The sequence below is a fragment of the Ascaphus truei genome, chromosome 2 (genome assembly GCF_040206685.1).
Source record: "Ascaphus truei isolate aAscTru1 chromosome 2, aAscTru1.hap1, whole genome shotgun sequence".
NCBI classification, from domain to species: domain Eukaryota; kingdom Metazoa; phylum Chordata; class Amphibia; order Anura; family Ascaphidae; genus Ascaphus; species Ascaphus truei.
The window spans coordinates 185,515,621-185,534,502 of NC_134484.1; the positions used below are offsets into that span (position 1 = coordinate 185,515,621).

General features: G+C 49.8%; 1 protein-coding gene across 9 annotated transcripts in view; it reads right to left on the minus strand.

Annotated features, from left to right (window-relative positions):
• The window catches only part of PHACTR1 (phosphatase and actin regulator 1), a 442,415-nt gene that overhangs the window by 165,871 nt on the left and 257,662 nt on the right, over window positions 1–18,882 (minus strand). For 8 of the 9 annotated variants that reach the window (XR_012799116.1, XM_075585688.1, XM_075585691.1 and 5 more), the window contains one exon: window positions 5,348–5,512. Coding sequence is in view for 8 of the 9 variants with exons in the window: in XM_075585688.1 (XP_075441803.1) it covers window positions 5,348–5,512 (165 nt within the window). In the remaining variant the exon portion in view is untranslated. Of the gene's footprint in view, window positions 1–5,347; window positions 5,513–5,609; window positions 5,630–18,882 lie in introns of those variants that run through there. The other variant, XM_075585694.1, reaches the window with a different exon arrangement.

Here is an 18,882-nt window from a genome sequence, read left to right on the forward strand (position 1 = left end):
TGGATTGGGTGTATGAGAGTAAGAATTGGATTGGGTGTATGAGAGTAAAAATAGAGGGGTGTATGAGAGTACAAATGGAGGAGAGAGGGGTGAGAGAGGAAGGTGAGGGAGTAAAAGAAGAGGGAGGGGAGTGAGAGAAAGTAAAAAAGAGGAGGGGAGGAGGGAGGAGGAGAGAGTAAAAGAGGGGAGCATTTGTAATCTTGAAATATTCTGTTTACTGTATTGTGTTTATTTTATTGTACTAAGGAACTGAAAACAATATTTTTTTTTTCAATTGACGTGTTTAAGATGGTGTTGTGGGGAAAAAGAGTTCCTGCACTATTTTTTCAGGACTTGAACACTGGACGTGTGATTATTTTGCAGTATAAGTTTAAACTTACAGTAGTTTGGGGAAATAATACCCGTGGTTGGCATAGCACTTAAGTGTTAATATTTTTAAGTGAATATTTTTAAGTACCTGGAGTTACAGGCTGTCCTCGGTTATCGAACACAATGCGTTACTCAAAATGGCGTTGGATAGTGAAACGTCTTAAAGCGAAACACGTTTTCCCATTGGAACACTGTTTAAATGGAAAGTTCCGTTCCTGAAGGCATTTTTAACACTAAAATACACCAAATATTTTACGCAGGCAATAAGATATGCAGCACACACATAAATGATATAGTGTATATACTGTATTATATATATATAATATAACATAATATTTAATATAATAATATATTATATAGTATAATATAATATTATATAATATATATATGATATACACATAAACAACTTTGCAAAGAGTTGTAAAAGCGTTGGATAAGCCGTTTTGGCGTTGTAAAAATGAACATAGGTATGCATTGCACAGCGTTGGATAAGCCATTTGTTGTAAAACGAAGCGTTGTAAAACGAGGACTGCCTGTATACAGGTTGTGGACAAGAGGTGGACTTGAATCTGCCGGAAACCATTCAGTTACTTCCCCTACATGAGGATATTACAGCTTTCTGTGACCTCCCTTCTCTACACTAATATTTTACACTTGTTAATCTGCACCACTACCCTCCCCCACTTTCATCTACCACAGTATACAGTATCTCTGGGGTCTGGAACCCGTGGCTCACGAGCCACATGTGGCTCTTTGAGTAAATACATGTAGCTCTGTCCTGGGGTGCGGCCGGCCGTCGCTGGAAGTTGTGCCCAGACAGAGGTCATGCCAGACTTCTGCATTCCGGCTGGTGGGACGGGGCTCACTCTTCATCCAATCCATCCCTCCCCTCTTACCTTGTCCGTGTGGGGGACTGGAAGCTGGTCCCACTCGGAAGTCGGGTCCAACAAGATGTATTTTATCTCCCCAAGTATTTTTTTTCTTCTTTCGCTAATTCTAATTGTGTGTGTGTGTGTGTACAGTATATGCATGTAGGGCCAGGTTTGGGAGGAAGTATGAGGAGCTCTGTTTTAGCCATGTTGAGTTTAAGGCGGCGAAGGGCCATCCAGGATGATATAGCAGGGAGACATTCAGAAACTTTGGTTTGTACAGCAGGTGTAAGGTCGGGTGTTGAAAAGTGAATTTGTGTGTCGTCAGCATAGAGGTGATATTTAAACCCAAAAGATGTTATTAGGTCACCTAGAGAGTGTACAGAGAAAAGAGAAGAGGTCCCAGGACAGAGCCCTGGGGTACCCCCACAGAGAGATCAATAGAGGAGGAGGAGGTGTTAGCAGAAGACACACTGAAAGTACGATGGAAGAGGTAGGATGAGATCCAGGATAGAGCTTTGTTCCGAATACCAAGAGTATGGAGAATATGAAGGAGAAGAGGGTGGTCCACGGTGTCAAATGCTGCACTCACTTCTGCCATCTACCGCCTCTCCCTCTCCCTAGAAGTCTTCTTCTCGCCTCCTGTCCCTATCCTTCCTCCTTCTCTTACTGTGGCTGCAGGAGACATTTCTCCAAACCCTGGCCCCTGCCATATCCCACTTTGATTGCCAACCCTCTCATCTGTAATATCTAAAAGCTCCAACCAGATATCTATTCCCTGCTCACTCCCTGCTTCTCTCCCTTTGTCATGTGCTCTCTGGAATGCTCACGCTCTCTCTAACAAAACACTAGCTGTCCAGGACCTGTTCTTCTCTCACTCTCTTCACCTCTTTGCACTGAAACGTACACAAACAAAATTGTACACAAGGTTCTTATTACTGCTTTCCTCACTGAACAGGGAAATGGATGTTTTTCAAAGATTTTAAGAAAACAAGTGTAAAATGCGTGACCATTCCCTCTGCATTTTTCCAAAGCAGATATCGACCTTAATGCCAAACCACAGAAATGAATCCGACTGGTTGCATGATATTTATTTTTAGACTTTTGAATCTGTGCTTCTCCAGATTTGTAGCATGAAATGAGTAACTTGATGTGCCTTCTTCAAAATGACTTGTATTAATATTGCTTGAATGCATAGCCATAGCGCTGTATACACAGAGGAATATGAGAAACAAAGGGTCAGAGTTAGTGTTGCTCTGTGACTGGGAATAAGCAAACCAAACACTAACTTCAGCATAAAAGTTTCAATTGTGGCTGTATCGTTTTTATGTTCTATCTAGGGATCATGCGTATGCAGCTTACACTCTTCTTCTTCTATTGAGCATAGAATTACCAATTCTTCACATTCCAGCAAAGAGGTTTTAACAACTGAAATGCGATGTGTTGTAAATACTGCACCTTTATAAAAATTACATTTGATTTACAGTAGATTACCAATTACATTGTTATGTTTTAACAACTGTGTTCTTTTCAGTATGGCCTTAGCTAAAGCAGTATAGCCCCCAATGGTATTGGATATGTAGCCAGGTCCCCCTCTTACCTCCGGGCTGCGTGATGGGAACGGCTGTGAGGTTGCGCGGTGCAGGGAACCGGCGAGCGGGTCGTCGGTGTTCCGTCGAGGGCGCCGCCATCTTTTTTATACAGCGCATGCGCAGTAGCAGCTCGCGCAGTAGCAGAGGATACTCAGAGTAGCGGTGGCCATCTTGGTACACCTTGCGCATACGCAGTACAGTGCAAGCAGCGGCCATTACACCCACAGTTCCGCAAGGGAACTACAAGTCCCAGCAGCTCCTGGGGCTGCACACCACATGGCCCACAGCAGCCAATAGGGCTCCCAGAATCCCCCTGCACAAGACTGATACATTGGGCGCGCTCAGCAGGACCACGCCAGTCGGAAGAGGGAGCTGGATCCAGCAGGTAGTGTCTCAGAGCAGTGGCTTTGAGACTAGGCCTAGAATATCCCCCCCTTGGGCCCCAGCTAGGCCCCGGACTCACAGTAGCTTGTGATTGCTGCAGGAAAGACCCCCTTAGCTAGGGACGCTTCCCCATTTTACCGTCTAGTACCAGGGACACAGTGAGGACGCCGCACAGTGATTGCCACCTGTGGTCTGGGACCAGACCACCTCTGTCGTAAGAGACTCTGTATGGTGATATTATACAGGCCGCAATTCACCCCACGTGTAGGCAGACGCTATCGTGGATGATGTCGCTGGATCGGCGGATCCCTGTTGCTAAGTCGGCCGCAGCGAGTACTGGAGTACTCGGCAGGTACCTCACCTAAGTGCATCAACACTCCACGGTATAGCGCTATCTCCTACACTTTTGGGTGGGCTCTGACTTTGGGGGAAAACGACATCAAGGTATTGGTGCCAAGCACCCTATGTACTTTGGAGGACACTCACTGGTGGTATCAGTTTGGAGCATTGTTATACTGTGGGGTACAGGGAACTGTGGTCTGCGTTCAGTAAAGGTTGTTATTACTTTATATATCTGACTGTGTATTATTGTTATTGTTCCTGTAAGGGGCCTATCCCACCACATGGGGATCCCTTACAGGTGGAGGCGCCCAGAGACGAAATAGAATCACCCAGGCTCCCAGTGGCGGAGGATCAGGCCTCCTGGTTGCCGACAGGTAATAGCAGTATTGGTAGTTCCTTCCCTGGTACGGGGGAACAAGGGCTACATATATAAACATACAGTGTGTATTGCTTTCCAAGGATTCAGACCCACTGCGCAATATACACTGGAGTTGGAATACAGTACAATCCTATCAGAAAAATTGTTCCACTTGAAAAATGACTAGTGTTGCACTGCATATTAATAACTATTCATGTGGAAAACAAGAGAAACAGAAATGTGCAAAGTGCTTCATAGCGTAAAACCTTTTATAGAAAAAAGTCCCGGTACTGTAAGTGTACAGATACGAATTACACCCACAATAAAAACAACATATAATTGCTCATGTGAAATACATGTGCTGCCTCCGACTTGGAAAGATACTCCTCTGTCTCTGACCACAATATACACTGACACAGAGTATAACCTGACCGCGCTATACACTGCCGCAGCGTATAACCTGACCACACTATACACTGACACAGAGTATAACCTGACCGCACAGTACACTGATGCAGAGTATAACCTGCGCACACTACACACTGACACAGAGTATAACCTGACCGCACAGTACACTGACACATAGTATAACCTGACCGCACAGTACACTGACGCCGAGTAGAAGTGGGAGGGGGGGAGAGAGGGTGATACATGGCTGAGAGAATGGGTGGCAGGGGGAGAGCTAAAAGGGGGGAGTGGGTGACAGATGAGGCAGTAGGTGATAGGAGTGCTCTTACTTGTGGAGCTCTCACTCCCACGCTGCTGCTTCTATATAAAGGTTTTAGAGTGGGCCCTTCCTGGCTCCACGTATGTCTTCCAGCACCGCACAGAAAATAATGAATCTGTCCATTAGAAGGGGTTAAATAAATATCTGTGTAATGCTGCTGCCTATAAATTCCCAGTCCCATGTGTGTGTGTGTGTGTGTGTGTGTGTGTGTGTGTGTGTGTGTGTGTGTGTGTGTGTGTGTGTGTGTGTGTGTGTGTGTGTGTGTGTGTGTATATATATATATATATATAATAGTATGGAGTACCTCGACAGGACAATTTCCCATACTAAATGCAACAGCATCCAGCCATTGTTGGCACTTCGCAGAAAATATTGCCAGAGAGAAAATCAAGCAGATCGAATTCCTTAGCAACTTTATACTGGAGCTTGTGGACTAAAGCAACATGATGTAACTGGAGCAACTTGACCACAGACAATCTCCAATCCTATGGGCATTCTGCCAGACTGGAGGCTCCAGTATATAGATGCCCTCACTGCTGTAGTTTAATGGTAAAAACTGCTTGCATGTTTCAGTGAATCAGACCATTATTAGTGACATGTTAAAGATCATTTGCCTTCTTTATTTCTGGAAACCAAGTAATGGCCAACGTTATCTGCTGCTGCTTCAGCAGAACAGTTGTGGCGAGAAAATAAAAACGTACTGTACCTGCAGATGTTTGCTTGAACTTTTCACTTTTCTTCTTCCTCCACTTCCACGGCTTGAAAAGTCTTCCTAAAGTGGCAAACTTACTTCTTCTTCTGATTGGTGGCGTGTGGGTCCCAGGTACTAAAGACTCGGAACGCATTGCGGCCAGCCTTTCCACTTCCTCGGCTGTGAAGGAAAAACAACAGCGAGTGAGGGCCTCGTGTGAACCGCATTGTTCATCGGCAGCAGAAACAAACGATGAAAGGCTTGGAATACGACTAACTTTCAAACGGAACATTGAACAACGAAGGGAAGTCACTGCCAATCAGTCACTGCCAATTTGGGAGATGAAAAGTGAATTTACTCATAGGAATTTCACTTCTCGTTTTGAATGTATTTTTTGGTCTCATCACTCATAATACCAGGGGGAGGGAGTGTTGACAGACGAAGGGAGGACACGACAAAAGAATGCAGAGCAAGAAAGAGATGTAGGCAGAATGATGGAAATGCATTTACTGTATGCAACTTAAAAATCAGTTAGATAAGCAAAAATGTAGCACTCTGCACTAGCAGCCAAGAAATTCCCCTCCGTTTTGTACTGCATTTAAATTAATCAGAGGAAAGTTCATGAACTCACAAACAGATCACACATTTTTAGTAATATTGGTTCGTGTTACAGTATGTTTTATATGCCTAAAAAAAAAATCATGGTTTGTTATTGCATGAGAAATTAGATTTCCAACTGTTATTGCCTAGCTTTTGAAAACTCAAATGAACATATGGGTAGTTTCATTTGCAATGATTTCTGTATGAGTGGGCTACTGAGGTCAGCATCACAGTAACCTTGCTGGAAATCTCCAGTAATGCTAATCTATTGCTGGAAATGTGTCGGTATTTACCTAATATTAGAAGCTTTTAAGCAGCAATACCCATAGTATCACAACTGCAATGCCTCACTACCGCAGCTCCAGGGCTCCCCTGTGTCAGAGATACTGTAATGTGTCTGTCTTTGAATTTGTTCGTGATCAAAGCAAAGATGGCCCCCAGGCTCACCGATAGAAAGTTGTAATGTCGTCTCAAGATGATGTTGTGACTCTCTATAGGCTGCAGGAGGGAAGCTAAATCTTTGCAGCCATATTAAATAAAAACAATTGGAAAGAATTACAAGTTAATATCTAGGGAACCAGGGGCCCTGTGGAAATGTAAATACTGTGGTTCAGATACTGTATAACTAAAAAAAAAATGTATAAAAAAAAAAAAGAAAATCACGTTGCATATATTGCAATGTGTTTACAAGTGAGTAGATGCAGCGGGTTTTTTAATGCAGTCGAATACGTGAAATTGAAAGTAAATGAAAGTAATTTTATGTAATGAATCCACAGAATTAAGAGTAGAAATGGTGACAGGACTACATGTAAGCCAAGTGCATTCCATTCTATCATTCCCTCGCAATGACATCTAGTAAACATTTATGAGACCAGAGTCAGGGAGAAGTTTGAAAAGCAAATGTACATCACTGTTGTTAAATGATCTCAAAAGAGAACTATATCGACGTCTTTGTAAAGGATGTTTCGTCTTAAAACACCTTACACCCTCTTCACATGAATGGGCAATAATGGTGTCTCAGGGTTTAGCACCACATTACAAAAATGGCTTAGGCCTAGATACACAAAGCTCAGATAAATCAGAGCTCATAGCGTGACGTTACCAATAACAGGAATGGACATTATGTTCCGAATTAACATGGTATCCAAAAAGCTAACACGATGCAAAAATAATGTCTGAGTGACATCTCACTAGCATAGGATTAATGTCACGTTATTGTAGCAACACGCTGCGTTATCTTCCAAAATCGTGACATTATACCTAGACTTTAAAGAAAGTTGTTTAGCTCGAGTGGAGAGAAAGAGGATAGGAGAGGGAAATGACGCTATGTTGTTTAAAGCTGCAGTTCAGTCTTTTTTTTAATTTATTTTTTTACTTCAATAGTTTTATGTGGGCAATCTCTAATTACCTAAAGAACTGCATAGCTGCCGGTCAATTCGTTCTCCGTCTATTGATCGGCAAAGTTTGGCGACATCTTTAAATATGGGGAATGTAAATCGTTGCTATAGGAACAAGCATGCTTGTTAAAATAGAATACAAGAAAATTGGTCTTTCAAAGTTGTTGTTTTTAAAACAGAAAATGCTAAAAGTATTTTTTCTTACTACAGAACTGATTTATTTAACAAAACACACATGCAGGATATTGCCTGAACTGCAGCTTTAAATCATGTCTAGCTGTGGCATTGCACATATCCAGACACTCCAAAGGCCTTATTTTTGGGGTCTGGGTGGGAGTAATGCCAAGCTTAGCGCTGAATGAAATAAGGTAACGTCTGGTCCCCGCATTAATCTTAACAGACTTTAGTGAATAGGGTTTATGTTAATGCATCAATTGCATATCACTTGCATCTCATTATCCCTAACATCCGTTATAGTATTGTCCTTTGGGGATATAGCGTTAATTTGATTGTGATGTTAACTTAGGTTAATATACTGTTAAGTGTCTTAACGAGGCAGTGCAAGCGAGCAAATTTGTTCATTTGTTAGCTTTTTTTTTTTTTAACATAGGATTGAAGCAGGAGGTCTCCAGAGCTGAACCCCGTTATTTTCAGGTTCGGGGACCCACTGCTTCCGGAGGTACTTACCTGCGTAGTAGGTGCTGGTAGCCGCTCTGGCTCGCTAGCAGGGATTACGTAATTGCCGCTTTTCAAACCTGCCGCATCCTGCGGGCCAATAGGAAGCTGTGACGTCACACGGTGCGGCCTCCTATTGGCCCACGTGACGTAGGAGCTTTAAAAAGCAGAGAGATACCGGCACCCCCTGCGGAAGTAAGTATCTCGGGAAGCAGGGGGGTCACCGGAGCTGAAATTAATGGGGTTCAGCTCCAGAGACCCCCTGCTTCAATCCTATGTTAAAAAACAAAAAAAAACATAATGTGCCCGCTTGAACTGCTCCTTTAACATACATAGCATACTCCATCAAGACCTCCATGTTATACTATTTCCAATGTCAGACCTGAGGAAGAGAGGAGAACTCTCGAAAAATTTCCAAAAATATAAATTACTAGCTGAGAGACCCGGCGTTGCCCGGGATGTAAATGCGTAATAGGTAGTATTATTTATAAATGGTGGAACAATAGGTGACTGTTTGTTGTAAAGGTTGGATAATAATATTGAAAAGAAAGATGGAAGAAAATGTAATACGATGTTGTATAAAAATGGTTTATTGTAACCACACCACAGTACAATGTATATTTTGGTGCCATAAGTGATGTAAAAATCTGAGTCGTGTGTCCTGCTAGGGTGTGAGGCGGCGGGTGGCGCGTGGGTTGTGAGTGCTGTGTGCGAGTGGGGGTCCTGCTAGGGTGTGAGGCGGCGGGTGGTGCGTGGGTTGTGAGTGCTGTCTGTGAATGGGGGTCCTGCTAGGGTGTGAGGCGGCGGGTGGCGCGTGGGTTGTGAGTGCTGTCTGTGAGTGGGGGTCCTGCAAGGGTGTGAGGCGGCGGCTGGCGCGTGGGTTGTGAGTGCTGTCTGTGAGTGGGGGTCCTGCTAGGGTGTGAGGCGGTGGGTCAGTGATGTCGGTGCGTAGGGGCGGGAGGCAGCAGGTGTGTGTGGCGGCAGGTATGTGTCGAGTGTGGCGGGTGTCTGTTGAGTGCGTGCAGCGGCTGTGAGGCGGTGGGTGAAAGGCAGAGGAGGCCGGAGTAAGGGCGGGTGAAAGGCAGAGGCGGGGGTGGGGAGGCGGTAAGGCGGGCATGAAGGCGAAGGGCGGTGGGAAGGGGAGGAGGGGGTGGAGGAGGGGGGCAAGGGGTGGAGGAGGGGGGAAGGGTTAGAGGAGGGGGGGGAAGGGTTAGAGGAGGGGGGGGAAGGGTTAGAGGAGGGGGGGAAGGGTTAGTGGAGGGGGAAGGGTTAGAGGAGGGGGGGAAGGGTTAGAGGAGGGGGGGGAAGGGTTAGAGGAGGGGGTGGAAGTGTGGGAGGGGGTGGGAGGGGAAAGGGGAAAAAGAGGTGGAGGGGGGGGGAAGAGGAGCGGAGGGGGGGGGGAAGAGGAGCGGAGGGGGGGGGGAAGAGGAGCGGAGGGGGGGGGGGTGGAAAGGGGAGCGGAGGGGGGGTGAAGGGGAGCGGAGGGGGGGGAAGGGGAGCGGGGGGGGGGGAAGGGGAGCGGGGGGGGAAGGGGAGCGGGGGGGAGGGGAGAAGTGGTGGGAAGGGGGAGGAGGGGGGAGGTGGTGGAAAGGGGGAAAAGGGGGGAGGTGGTGGGAAGGGGGAGAAGGGGGGAGGTGGTGGGAAGGGGGGAGGTGGTGGGAAGGAGGAGGAGGGGGAAGGTGGTGGAAAGGGAGAGAAGGGGGGATGTGGTGGGAAGGGGGAGGAGGGGGAAGGTGGTGGGAAGGGGGAGGAGGGGGAAGGTGGTGGGAAGGGGGAGGAGGGGGGAGGTGGTGGGAAGGGGGGGAGGGTGGAGGTGGTGGGAAGGGGGGAGGTGGTGGGAAGGGGGGGGAGGGGTGAGGTGGTGGGAAGGGGGAGGAGGTGGGAAGGGGGAGGCGGAGGGAAGGCGGGGGGTGGGAGGCGGTGGGAAGGCGGGGGGTGGGAGGAGGTGGGAAGGCGGGGGGTGGGAGGCGGTGGAGGTGGTGGGAAGGGGGGGAGGGAGGCGGTGGGAAGGGGGGGAGGGAGGCGGTGGGAAGGAAGGGGGAGGCGGTGGGAAGGGGGGGTGGGAGGCGGTGGGAAGGGGGGGAGGCGGTGGGAAGGGGTGGGGGGAGGCGGTGGGAAGGGGTGGGGGGAGGCGGTGGGAATGGGTGGGGGGAGGCGGTGGGAAGGGGTGGGGGGAGGCGGTGGGAAGGGGGGGAAGGGGGGAGGCGGTGGGAAGGGGGGGGGCGGTGGGAAGGTGGAGGGGAGGCGGTGGAAAGGGGGGGGGAGGCGGTGGGAAGGGGGGGGAGGCGGTGGGAAGGGGGGGGGAGGCGGTGGGAAGGGGGGGAGGCGGTGGGAAGGGGGGGTGGAGGGGAGGTGAAGGGGGGGTGGAGGGGAGGTGAAGGTGGGGGGGTGGAGGGGAGGTGAAGGTGGGGGGGTGGAGGGGAGGTGAAGGGGGGTGGAGGGGAGGTGAAGGGGGGGGAGTGGAAGGGGGGGGTGGAAGGGAGGTGAAGGGGGGGGTGGAAGGGAGGTGAAGGGGGGGGGTGGAGGGGAGGTGAAGGGGGGGGTGGAGGGGAGGTGGTGAAGGGGGGGGTGGAGGGGAGGTGGAGGTAAATGGGGAGGTGAAGGGGGGTGGAAGGGAGAAGTGGAGTGAGGGGAGGTGAAAGGGGGTGAGGGGAGGTGATGGGGGGTGAGGGGAGGTGAAGGCCGCTCACTCACCCGTCCGGCAGGTCCCACGTGGATCTGAGGCGGGAGGCAGCGTGTTGTGGCCGCTCCCCCGCTGTGTCCCGGGCGCTCGCTCGCTCCCCCGCTGACTGTAGCGGCGCCGGGGGGGGGGGGGTAGGGGGGGTATCGGGGAGACACTGACACTGGAGGGGAGGGGGGGTGGAGGGGAGGTGAAGGGGGGGTGGAGGGGAGGTGAAGGGGGGGTGAGGGGGAGGTGAAGGCCGCTCACTCACCCATCCGGCAGGTCCCACGTGGATCTGAGGCGGGAGGCAGCGTGTTGTGGCCGCTCCCCCGCTGTGTCCCGGGCGCCGCCATCTTGGGCACTCGGCGCCGCGAGGCAGCCTGCCTGGCCACTGGCTGTTCCCCCGCCGGGGAGGGGTGAGTTGTAGCGCCGGGGAGGGGGGGGCATGTATATGTGTGGGGGGGGGAGAGGTGGGAGATATAGAAGGGGGGGTCTCGCACGGCCGCTGACACTGGGTGGGTGGGGGGGGGGGCGCTGAAGGGGTAATAATAGTGTGTGTGTCCCGCTGACTGTAGCGGCGCCGGGGGAGGGGGGGGTCGGGGTGAAAGCGCGGGAGACACGGGGAGAGGAGGAGGTGCGCGCGGGTGCTGCTAACTGTGAGCCCCGCTAATGTATGTAACAGTGTGTGTGTGTGTGTGTGTGTGTGTGTGTGTGTGTGTGTGTGTGTGTGTGTGTCACTGTGTGTGTGTCTGTCATTGTGTGTGTGTCTGTCCGTGTGTGTGTGTGTGTGTGTGTGTGTGTGTCTGTCACTGTGTGTGTGTGTGTGTGTCCCTGTGTGTGTGTGTGTCCCTGTGTGTGTGTGTGTGTGTGTCCCTGTGTGTGTGTGTGTGTCCCTGTGTGTGTCCCTGTGTGTGTGTGTGTGTGTGTCCCTGTGTGTGTGTGTGTGTGTGTGTGTGTCCCTGTGTGTGTGTCCCTGTGTGTGTGTCCCTGTGTGTGTGTCCCTGTGTGTGTGTCCCTGTGTGTGTGTCCCTGTGTGTGTGTGTGTCCCTGTGTGTCCTTTGGCCCGTCACTCCGCCTCAGGCCAATGAGAGGTGTGCGGGGGCGGGCCAAGGGACCAATGAGATTTCCCCTAGGGACACCGGACATCCAGGCAGGCAGGCAAACATACAGTGCTTTCACTAATATAGTATAAAGATTAGTCTAAATAACAAATGTTAAAGCTGCAGTTCAGTCTTTTTTTTTTTTTTTTTTAATTTATTTTTTTACTTCAATAGTTTTATGTGTGCAATCTCTAATTACCTAAAGAACTGCATAGCTGCCGGTCAATTCGTTCTCCATGTATTGATAGGCAAAATTTGGTGACATAATTAGAGCTGGCATATGTATTTATTGGCTTCTGTCAGTCAGTGGAAGCTCATGAATATTCATGAACACTCCTGCACTGACATGTGCTAGAGGGAGGGCAGGGCTGACAAAGGGGTGTGCCAGGGCTTGTGACAGGACATGAAGGGGCCGTGGCTTAGCAAATGGCTGTTAAAATAGAATACAAGAAAATTGGTCTTTCAAAGTTGTTTTTTTAAAAACAGAAAATGCTAAAAGTATTTTTTCTTACTACAGAACTGATTTATTAAAAAAAAACCACACATGCAGGATATTGACTGAACTGCAGCTTTAATACTGAAGTACTCATTTATTCTGCACCATCGCAACTGCACTAACACAGCTCTTTCTATTTCATTCACTTATCTTCGCAAAATTTCCTATCCCATTTTCCAAAACCTAATTAGCATTTCAATTCCTAACCAGTCATCCAATTTCCAATCATCCTTCACATTTCTAAGCCTCCTTTTTATGTCAGACAATGGCCATCACAAATTCCAATCACATCTCCAGCTTCCAATCATTCAGAATGCGTGATCCCAATAGCAAGGACCCCATGTTAGTGTTATTTGCACAGGTGTAGCAGACGTCATTGCACTCGCTGGCGCGTTGCTGCGGGACAAACAGTCATTGTCTTGAATCAGCCGCTCGAGGGCGGGGCTTAGGCCAGGCTGGGAGCACATGCGCTGGCGCTCGAGCGCCGTGATGTCATGCGCTCTGCTCGGCCGGCGATTTGTGGCCAGCTAGATGCGTCCGCGGGGGGAGTGTCGGGGGGCGGGGCCATGATGTCACAGAGCTGGTTCGCCCTCATTGGGTGAACAGCTCACGTGACGCATCAGCGAGCAGCCAAATCAAATATGGCTGTCTCGCCAAGCAGCAACCACACGGATGTGCGCACAAACGCGCGCACACACCCTCATCCTGGACGAGGGCATTCAGAGTTATCACTCTGACCGCGCCGAGCATGAGCGCGCTGTTCGCTCCACCCTGGCCGCAGCCTAACACTTCACACCCGGGAACGCGCCAACAGGTGCAACAACATCTGTACACCAGTGCACTTCATCCCTCACTGCACTGTGCAATATATATCGGTCTTTCAAAATAATCCTTGTAATAAGTGTAGCCCTGTGTAATTTTGGGGTTTCATGCCTCTCTCCTCCTGTGCAATAATCCCTGTTAAAAGGGCAGGTTGCCAGGAGTAATCATGAGGTTTGCCCTCATCCCCTGTGATGTGTATTGTGTAGTGAAGGAAGTGACATCATGCTCTGTGTCCAATTACAGTGACACAGGGGTGGTGCCTACTGGAGCTAAATAGTATGGAACACTGCCTGAATTTAGTGTGTGTTAGTGTCTCATCCCACTTGAATGAGACTGTCTGACCCAACACACTACCAGGGCTCTGGCAAGGATTGTGGCCCTCCCTTAGGGGAGAGGTGGGCAGACTATTTCCCTTACTCTATTAGAGAGTAAAGGAAGAGCAAGGACAGCTTCTAGGGCCCTGACTAGGAGTGGTGTCCAGGGACTTCCTTGAGGTGGGCAACCTTTATGATGAGCGGCTAGAGACCGGCCGCAATGATGGGCAGTCTGCCACTAAAGATGTTAATAAAGGATGTCCAACATGAAAGAACCTTCTTGCCTGAGAGTGGAGTCATTCAGGGAGAAGCTGCACCCAGAGGTTCTTTCAGAGACTCCTCCCTGCTGTCGTGGGGACCTGGAAGAGATGGAGGCGCTGTACCAGAAGTGAGTAGTTCTCAGCATTACCTCATGAGCCAGTCCTGATGTATTTCCCCATATCACCGCGGGAGACTCAGAAGTTCTGTAAGCCAGCAGGTGCACCACACTACATTACATGTAACATGGGGCAGTTTCTTCACGTAAGGGGCCAATGTGAGATTGGGGGGGGGGGGGGGAAACACCGTTACATAAGTAATAAAACATGAAAAGTTTATTGAACCTGACTGAAAAACAGTTTTATTTGTAACCTTTTAGCTGTTAGAGGGGTCAGCAACACACTGTGAAGGCGCAAACATACTGTAATTACACACTCGTACAATAAACTGCTCTCTGATTCTGTAAAAAGTGCTAAGTAAATCAGTCTTCAATTATGTCATTTTGGACTGGTTGCTATATATCATTCCATTGTCCTTAAAGGCACAGTATAAGCCTCTTTCTTTAGCTACTATGAAAAACAAAACTGTGTATGGTAAATTCTTTGCTATTTGCTATTCTTAGGGTGACCAGATGTCCCGGTTTAGCCGCGACAGTCCCGGTTTTTTAAGGTCTGTCCCGGCTGCCTGACATACCTTAAAATGTCCCGTTTTTTTGTGGCTGTCCCGGCTTTGACCAGAGAAGGTGGGGGCAGCAGAGAGCAAGAATGCAGGGAGGAAAGCAAAGGCCGGTCTGACTGCTGCTGCAGAGGGTGGGGGCGGGGTTAGTGACAGCGGAGCCTCAGCAGTGAGAACCGGAAGTGAGATTGCTTCCCTCCCAACCAAGATGGCTTCCACCCCCAACCAAGCTCACAGTGAAAGGTAGGACACAAACACCACCACCCCCCAGTGTGTGTCTGTGCAGGGTCAGTGTTCGAGTGTCTCAGTACAGGGTCAGTGTGCCAGTGTCTCAGTACAGGGTCAGTGTGACAGTGTCTCAGTACAGGGTCAGTGTCTCAGTGCACGGTCAGTGTGTCAGTGTCTCAGTGCAGGGTCAGTGTGTCAGTGTGACGGTAACTTTGTGACAGGCTATTAATAATACACCAAAAATATACCTGGGTTGAACTGAACACGGCTGAGATATGATAAAATATAATTTATTCCTTGAAAAAGGTGAACACACGAGATTATACAAATAACAGACAAAATATGACACTTACTTAAGATGGAATGATGAAACAGTCACATCTGGACTGGCAGTTCATACAGCAATCTTCAAAATCACCAAAAACACGAAAGACAATAGCCATAGGCTGAGCCTGGTTCTTATACAATTATTTCCCATTGAACACAACCTAAACCCAGCCCCTCTCATAAATCAGTGGTGAGGTTGACAGTTTTCCCCAGAGTAAAACTCCTCCCACCCAAGGACGTTTAAAAACTGCTTTTCCTATCTAAATAACTTCATAACTTCAGTTCAGTATACTTACTGGCACGCGAGACATATTAATACATTCCGGCTCGCAAGACACTCCCAATAAGACTAAATATTACTGTGTAATATTACAATTAAGAGAGATATTAATATCTGTCTCTTAGTACCTGCTAGACATCATGTGTCTGTAATCCTTATGTGCGAATCAGTCCCACGAATACACATATGTAGCTTTTAGCACGTTCAGCCGAGGACATCTCATAATATTCTTATATTTAATAAGGTCACTCATTCTGATATCTCCTTGGGTAACCGCACCCCTGGCCTCCATAACCCCTGGTCAATAAATCCTTTGAAGCAGGGACTCGTGTGTAGAGAACATTTGTCACAGGTGCTAGATTTCACACCCAATGCTCCAGACATGGGCCTAGCTGTCTCTACCAGCAATATACCTTTGGTCTGCCACTTAGGTATTAACATACCGTACACTAGACCCCCTCTGTACTTTTCACACCCAACTTCAATCAAGCCTTTTGAAGCCCAGATATTTCTGAAAAGACACCACACATATTTGTATTTTCCTAAACTGTAGCTCATTAACCCCTTAAGCCCCAGTGTGTGTGTGGTGCAGACACTGGCACAGAAACAATACATTTATACAGGGGAATAAACAGTTGGATGGCTGAAGCAAGGCAAAAACACATTACTGGACCCCAGTCAAGTTAACCCCTTGCTTCCCAGGTGAGAGTAGAGGGTGGCCAAATGGGGTGTAACCCCTTTTATCCCGGGCCAAATCCTCTCTCTCATGACAGTCAGTGTCTCAGTACAGGGTCAGTGTGTCAGTGTCTCAGTGCAGGGTCAGTGTCTCAGTACAGGGTCAGTGTGTCAGTGTCTCAGTGCAGGGTCAGTGTCTCAGTGCAGGGTCAGTGTGTCAGTGTCTCAGTACAGGGTCAGTGTGTCAGTGTCTCAGTGCAGGGTCAATGTGTCAGTGTCTCAGTACAGGGTCAGTGTGACAGTGTCTCAGTACAGGGTCAGTGTGACAGTGTCTCAGTGCAGGGTCCGTGTCTCAGTGTCTCAGTGCAGGGTCAGCGTGTCAGTGTCTCAGTACAGGGTCAGTGTGTCAGTGCCTCAGCGCAGGGTCAGTGTGTCAGTGTCTCAGTGCAGGGTCAGTGTCTCAGTACAGGGTCAGTGTGTCAGTGTCTCAGTGCAGGGTCAGTGTCTCAGTACAGGGTCAGTGTGTCAGTGTCTCAGTGCAGGGTCAGTGTGTCAGTGTCTCAGTGCAGGGTCAGTGTGTCAGTGTCTCAGTACAGGGTCAGTGTGTCAGTGTCTCAGTGCAGGGTCAGTGTGTCAGTGTCTCAGTACAGTGTCAGTGTGACAGTGTCTCAGTACAGGGTCAGTGTGTCAGTGTCTCAGTGCAGGGTCAGTGTGTCAGTGTCTCAGTGCAGGGTCAGCGTGTCAGTGTCTCAGTACAGGGTCAGTGTGTCAGTGCCTCAGCGCAGGGTCAGTGTGTCAGTGTCTCAGTGAAGGGTCAGTGTCTCAGTACAGGGACCGTGTCTCAGTGTCTCAGTGTCTCAGTACAGGGTCAGTGTGTCAGTGTCTCCGTGCAGGGTCAGTGTCTCAGTACAGGTCAGTGTCTCAGTACAGGGTCAGTGTGTCAGTGTCTCAGTGCAGGGTCAGTGTGTCAGTGTCTCAGTACAGGGTCAGTGTGTCAGTGTCTCAGTGCAGGGTCAGTGTGTCAGTGTCTCAGTACAGGGTCAGTGTGTCCCCGCAGGGTCAGTGTGTCAGTGTCTCAGTACAGGGTAAGTGTGTCAGTACAGGGTCAGTGTGTCAGTGTCTCAGTACAGGGTCAGTGTGTCAGTGTCTCAGTACAGGGTCAGTGTCTCAGTGCAGGGTCAGTGTGACAGTGTCTCAGCGCAGGGTCAGTGTGTCAGTGTCTCAGTGCAGGGTCAGTGTGTCAGTGTCTCAGTGCAGGGTCAGTGTGTCAGTGTCTCAGTACAGGGTCAGTGTGTCAGTGCCTCAGTACAGGGTCAGTGTCTCGGTACAGGGTCAGTGTGTCAGTGTCTCAGTGCATGGTCAGTGACTCAGTACAGGTTCAGTGTCTAAGTGCAGGGCCAGTATCAGTGTCTCAGTGCAGGGTCAGTGTCTCAGTGAAGGGTCAGTGTGCCAGTGTCTCAGTGCAGGGTCAGTGTGTCAGTGTCTCAGTACAGGGTCAGTGTGTCAGTGTCTCAGTATAGGGTCAGTGTGTCAGTGTCTCAGTACAGGGTCAGTGTGTCAGTGTCTCAGTGCAGGTTCAGTGTGCCAGTGTCTCAGTGCAGGGTCAGTATGTCAGTGTCTCAGTGCAGGGTCAGTATGTCAGTGTCTCAGTGCAGGGTCAGTGTCTCAGTACAGGGTCAGTGTCTCAGTACAGGGTCAGTGTCTCAGTACATGGTCAGTGTGTTTCCGCTGGGTCAGTGTGTCAGTGTCTCAGTACAAGGTCAGTGTCTCAGTGCAGGGTCAGTGTGTCAGTGGTTCAGTACAGGGTCAGTGTGTCAGTGTCTCAGTGCAGGGTCAGTGTGTCAGTGTCTCAGTACAAGGTCAGTGTGTCAGTGTCTCAGTGCAGGGTCGGTGTGTGTCTGTGCAGGGTCAGTGTGTCAGTGTCTCAGTGCAGGGTCAGTGTGTCAGTGTCTCAGTACAGGGTCAGTGTGTCAGTACAGGGTCAGTGTCTCAGTACAGGGTCAGTGTCTCAGTGCAGGGTCAGTGTGACAGTGTCTCAGTGCAGGGTCAGTGTGTCAGTGTCTCAGTACAGGGTCAGTGTGTCAGTGTCTCAGTACAGGGTCAGTGTCTCAGTACAGGGTCAGTGTGTCAGTGCCTCAGGGTAAGTGTCCCAGTACAGGGTCAGTGTGTCAGTGTCTCAGTGCAGGGTCAGTGTCTCAGTACGGGGTCAGTGTGTCATTGTCTCAGTGCAGGGTCAGTGTGTCAGTGTCTCAGTGCAGGGTCAGTGTGTCAGTGTCTCAGTACAGGGTCAGTGTCTCAGTGTCTCAGTGCAGGGTCAGTGTGTCAGTGTCTCAGTGCAGGGTCAGTGTGTCAGTGTCTCAGTACAGGGTCAGTGTGTCAGTGTCTCAGTACAGGGTCAGTGTCTCAGTACAGGGTCAGTGTGTCAGTGCCTCAGGGTAAGTGTCCCAGTACAGGGTCAGTGTGTCAGTGTCTCAGTGCAGGGTCAGTGTCTCAGTACGGGGTCAGTGTGTCATTGTCTCAGTGCAGGGTCTGTGTGTCAGTGTCTCAGTACAGGGTCAGTGTGTCCGTGCAGGGTCAGTGTGTCAGTGTCTCAGTGCAAGGTCAGTGTGTGTCTATGCAGGGTCAGTGTGTGTCTGCAGGGTCAGTGTCTGTGCATGGGGCAGGGTCTGTGCATGGGGCAGGGTCTGTGCATGGGGCAGGGTCCATGCATGGGGCAGTGACTGTGCAGGGTCAGTGTATGTGCAGGTGCAGGGTCTGTGCAGGGGCAGGGTCTGTGCAGGGGCAGGGTCTGTGCAGGGCAGGGTCTGTGCAGGGTGAGTGGCTGTGCAGGGTCAGGGGCTGTGCAGGGTGAATGGCTGTGCAGGGTCAGGGTCTGTGCAAGGTCAGGGTCTGTGCAAGGTCAGGGTCTGCGCAGGGTCAGGGTCTGTGCAAGGGCAGGGTCTGTGCAGGGTCAGGGTCTGTGCAAGGTCAGGGTCTGTGCAAGGTCAGGGGCAGGGTCTGTGCAGGGTGAGTGGCTGTGCAGGGTCAGGGGCTGTGCAGGG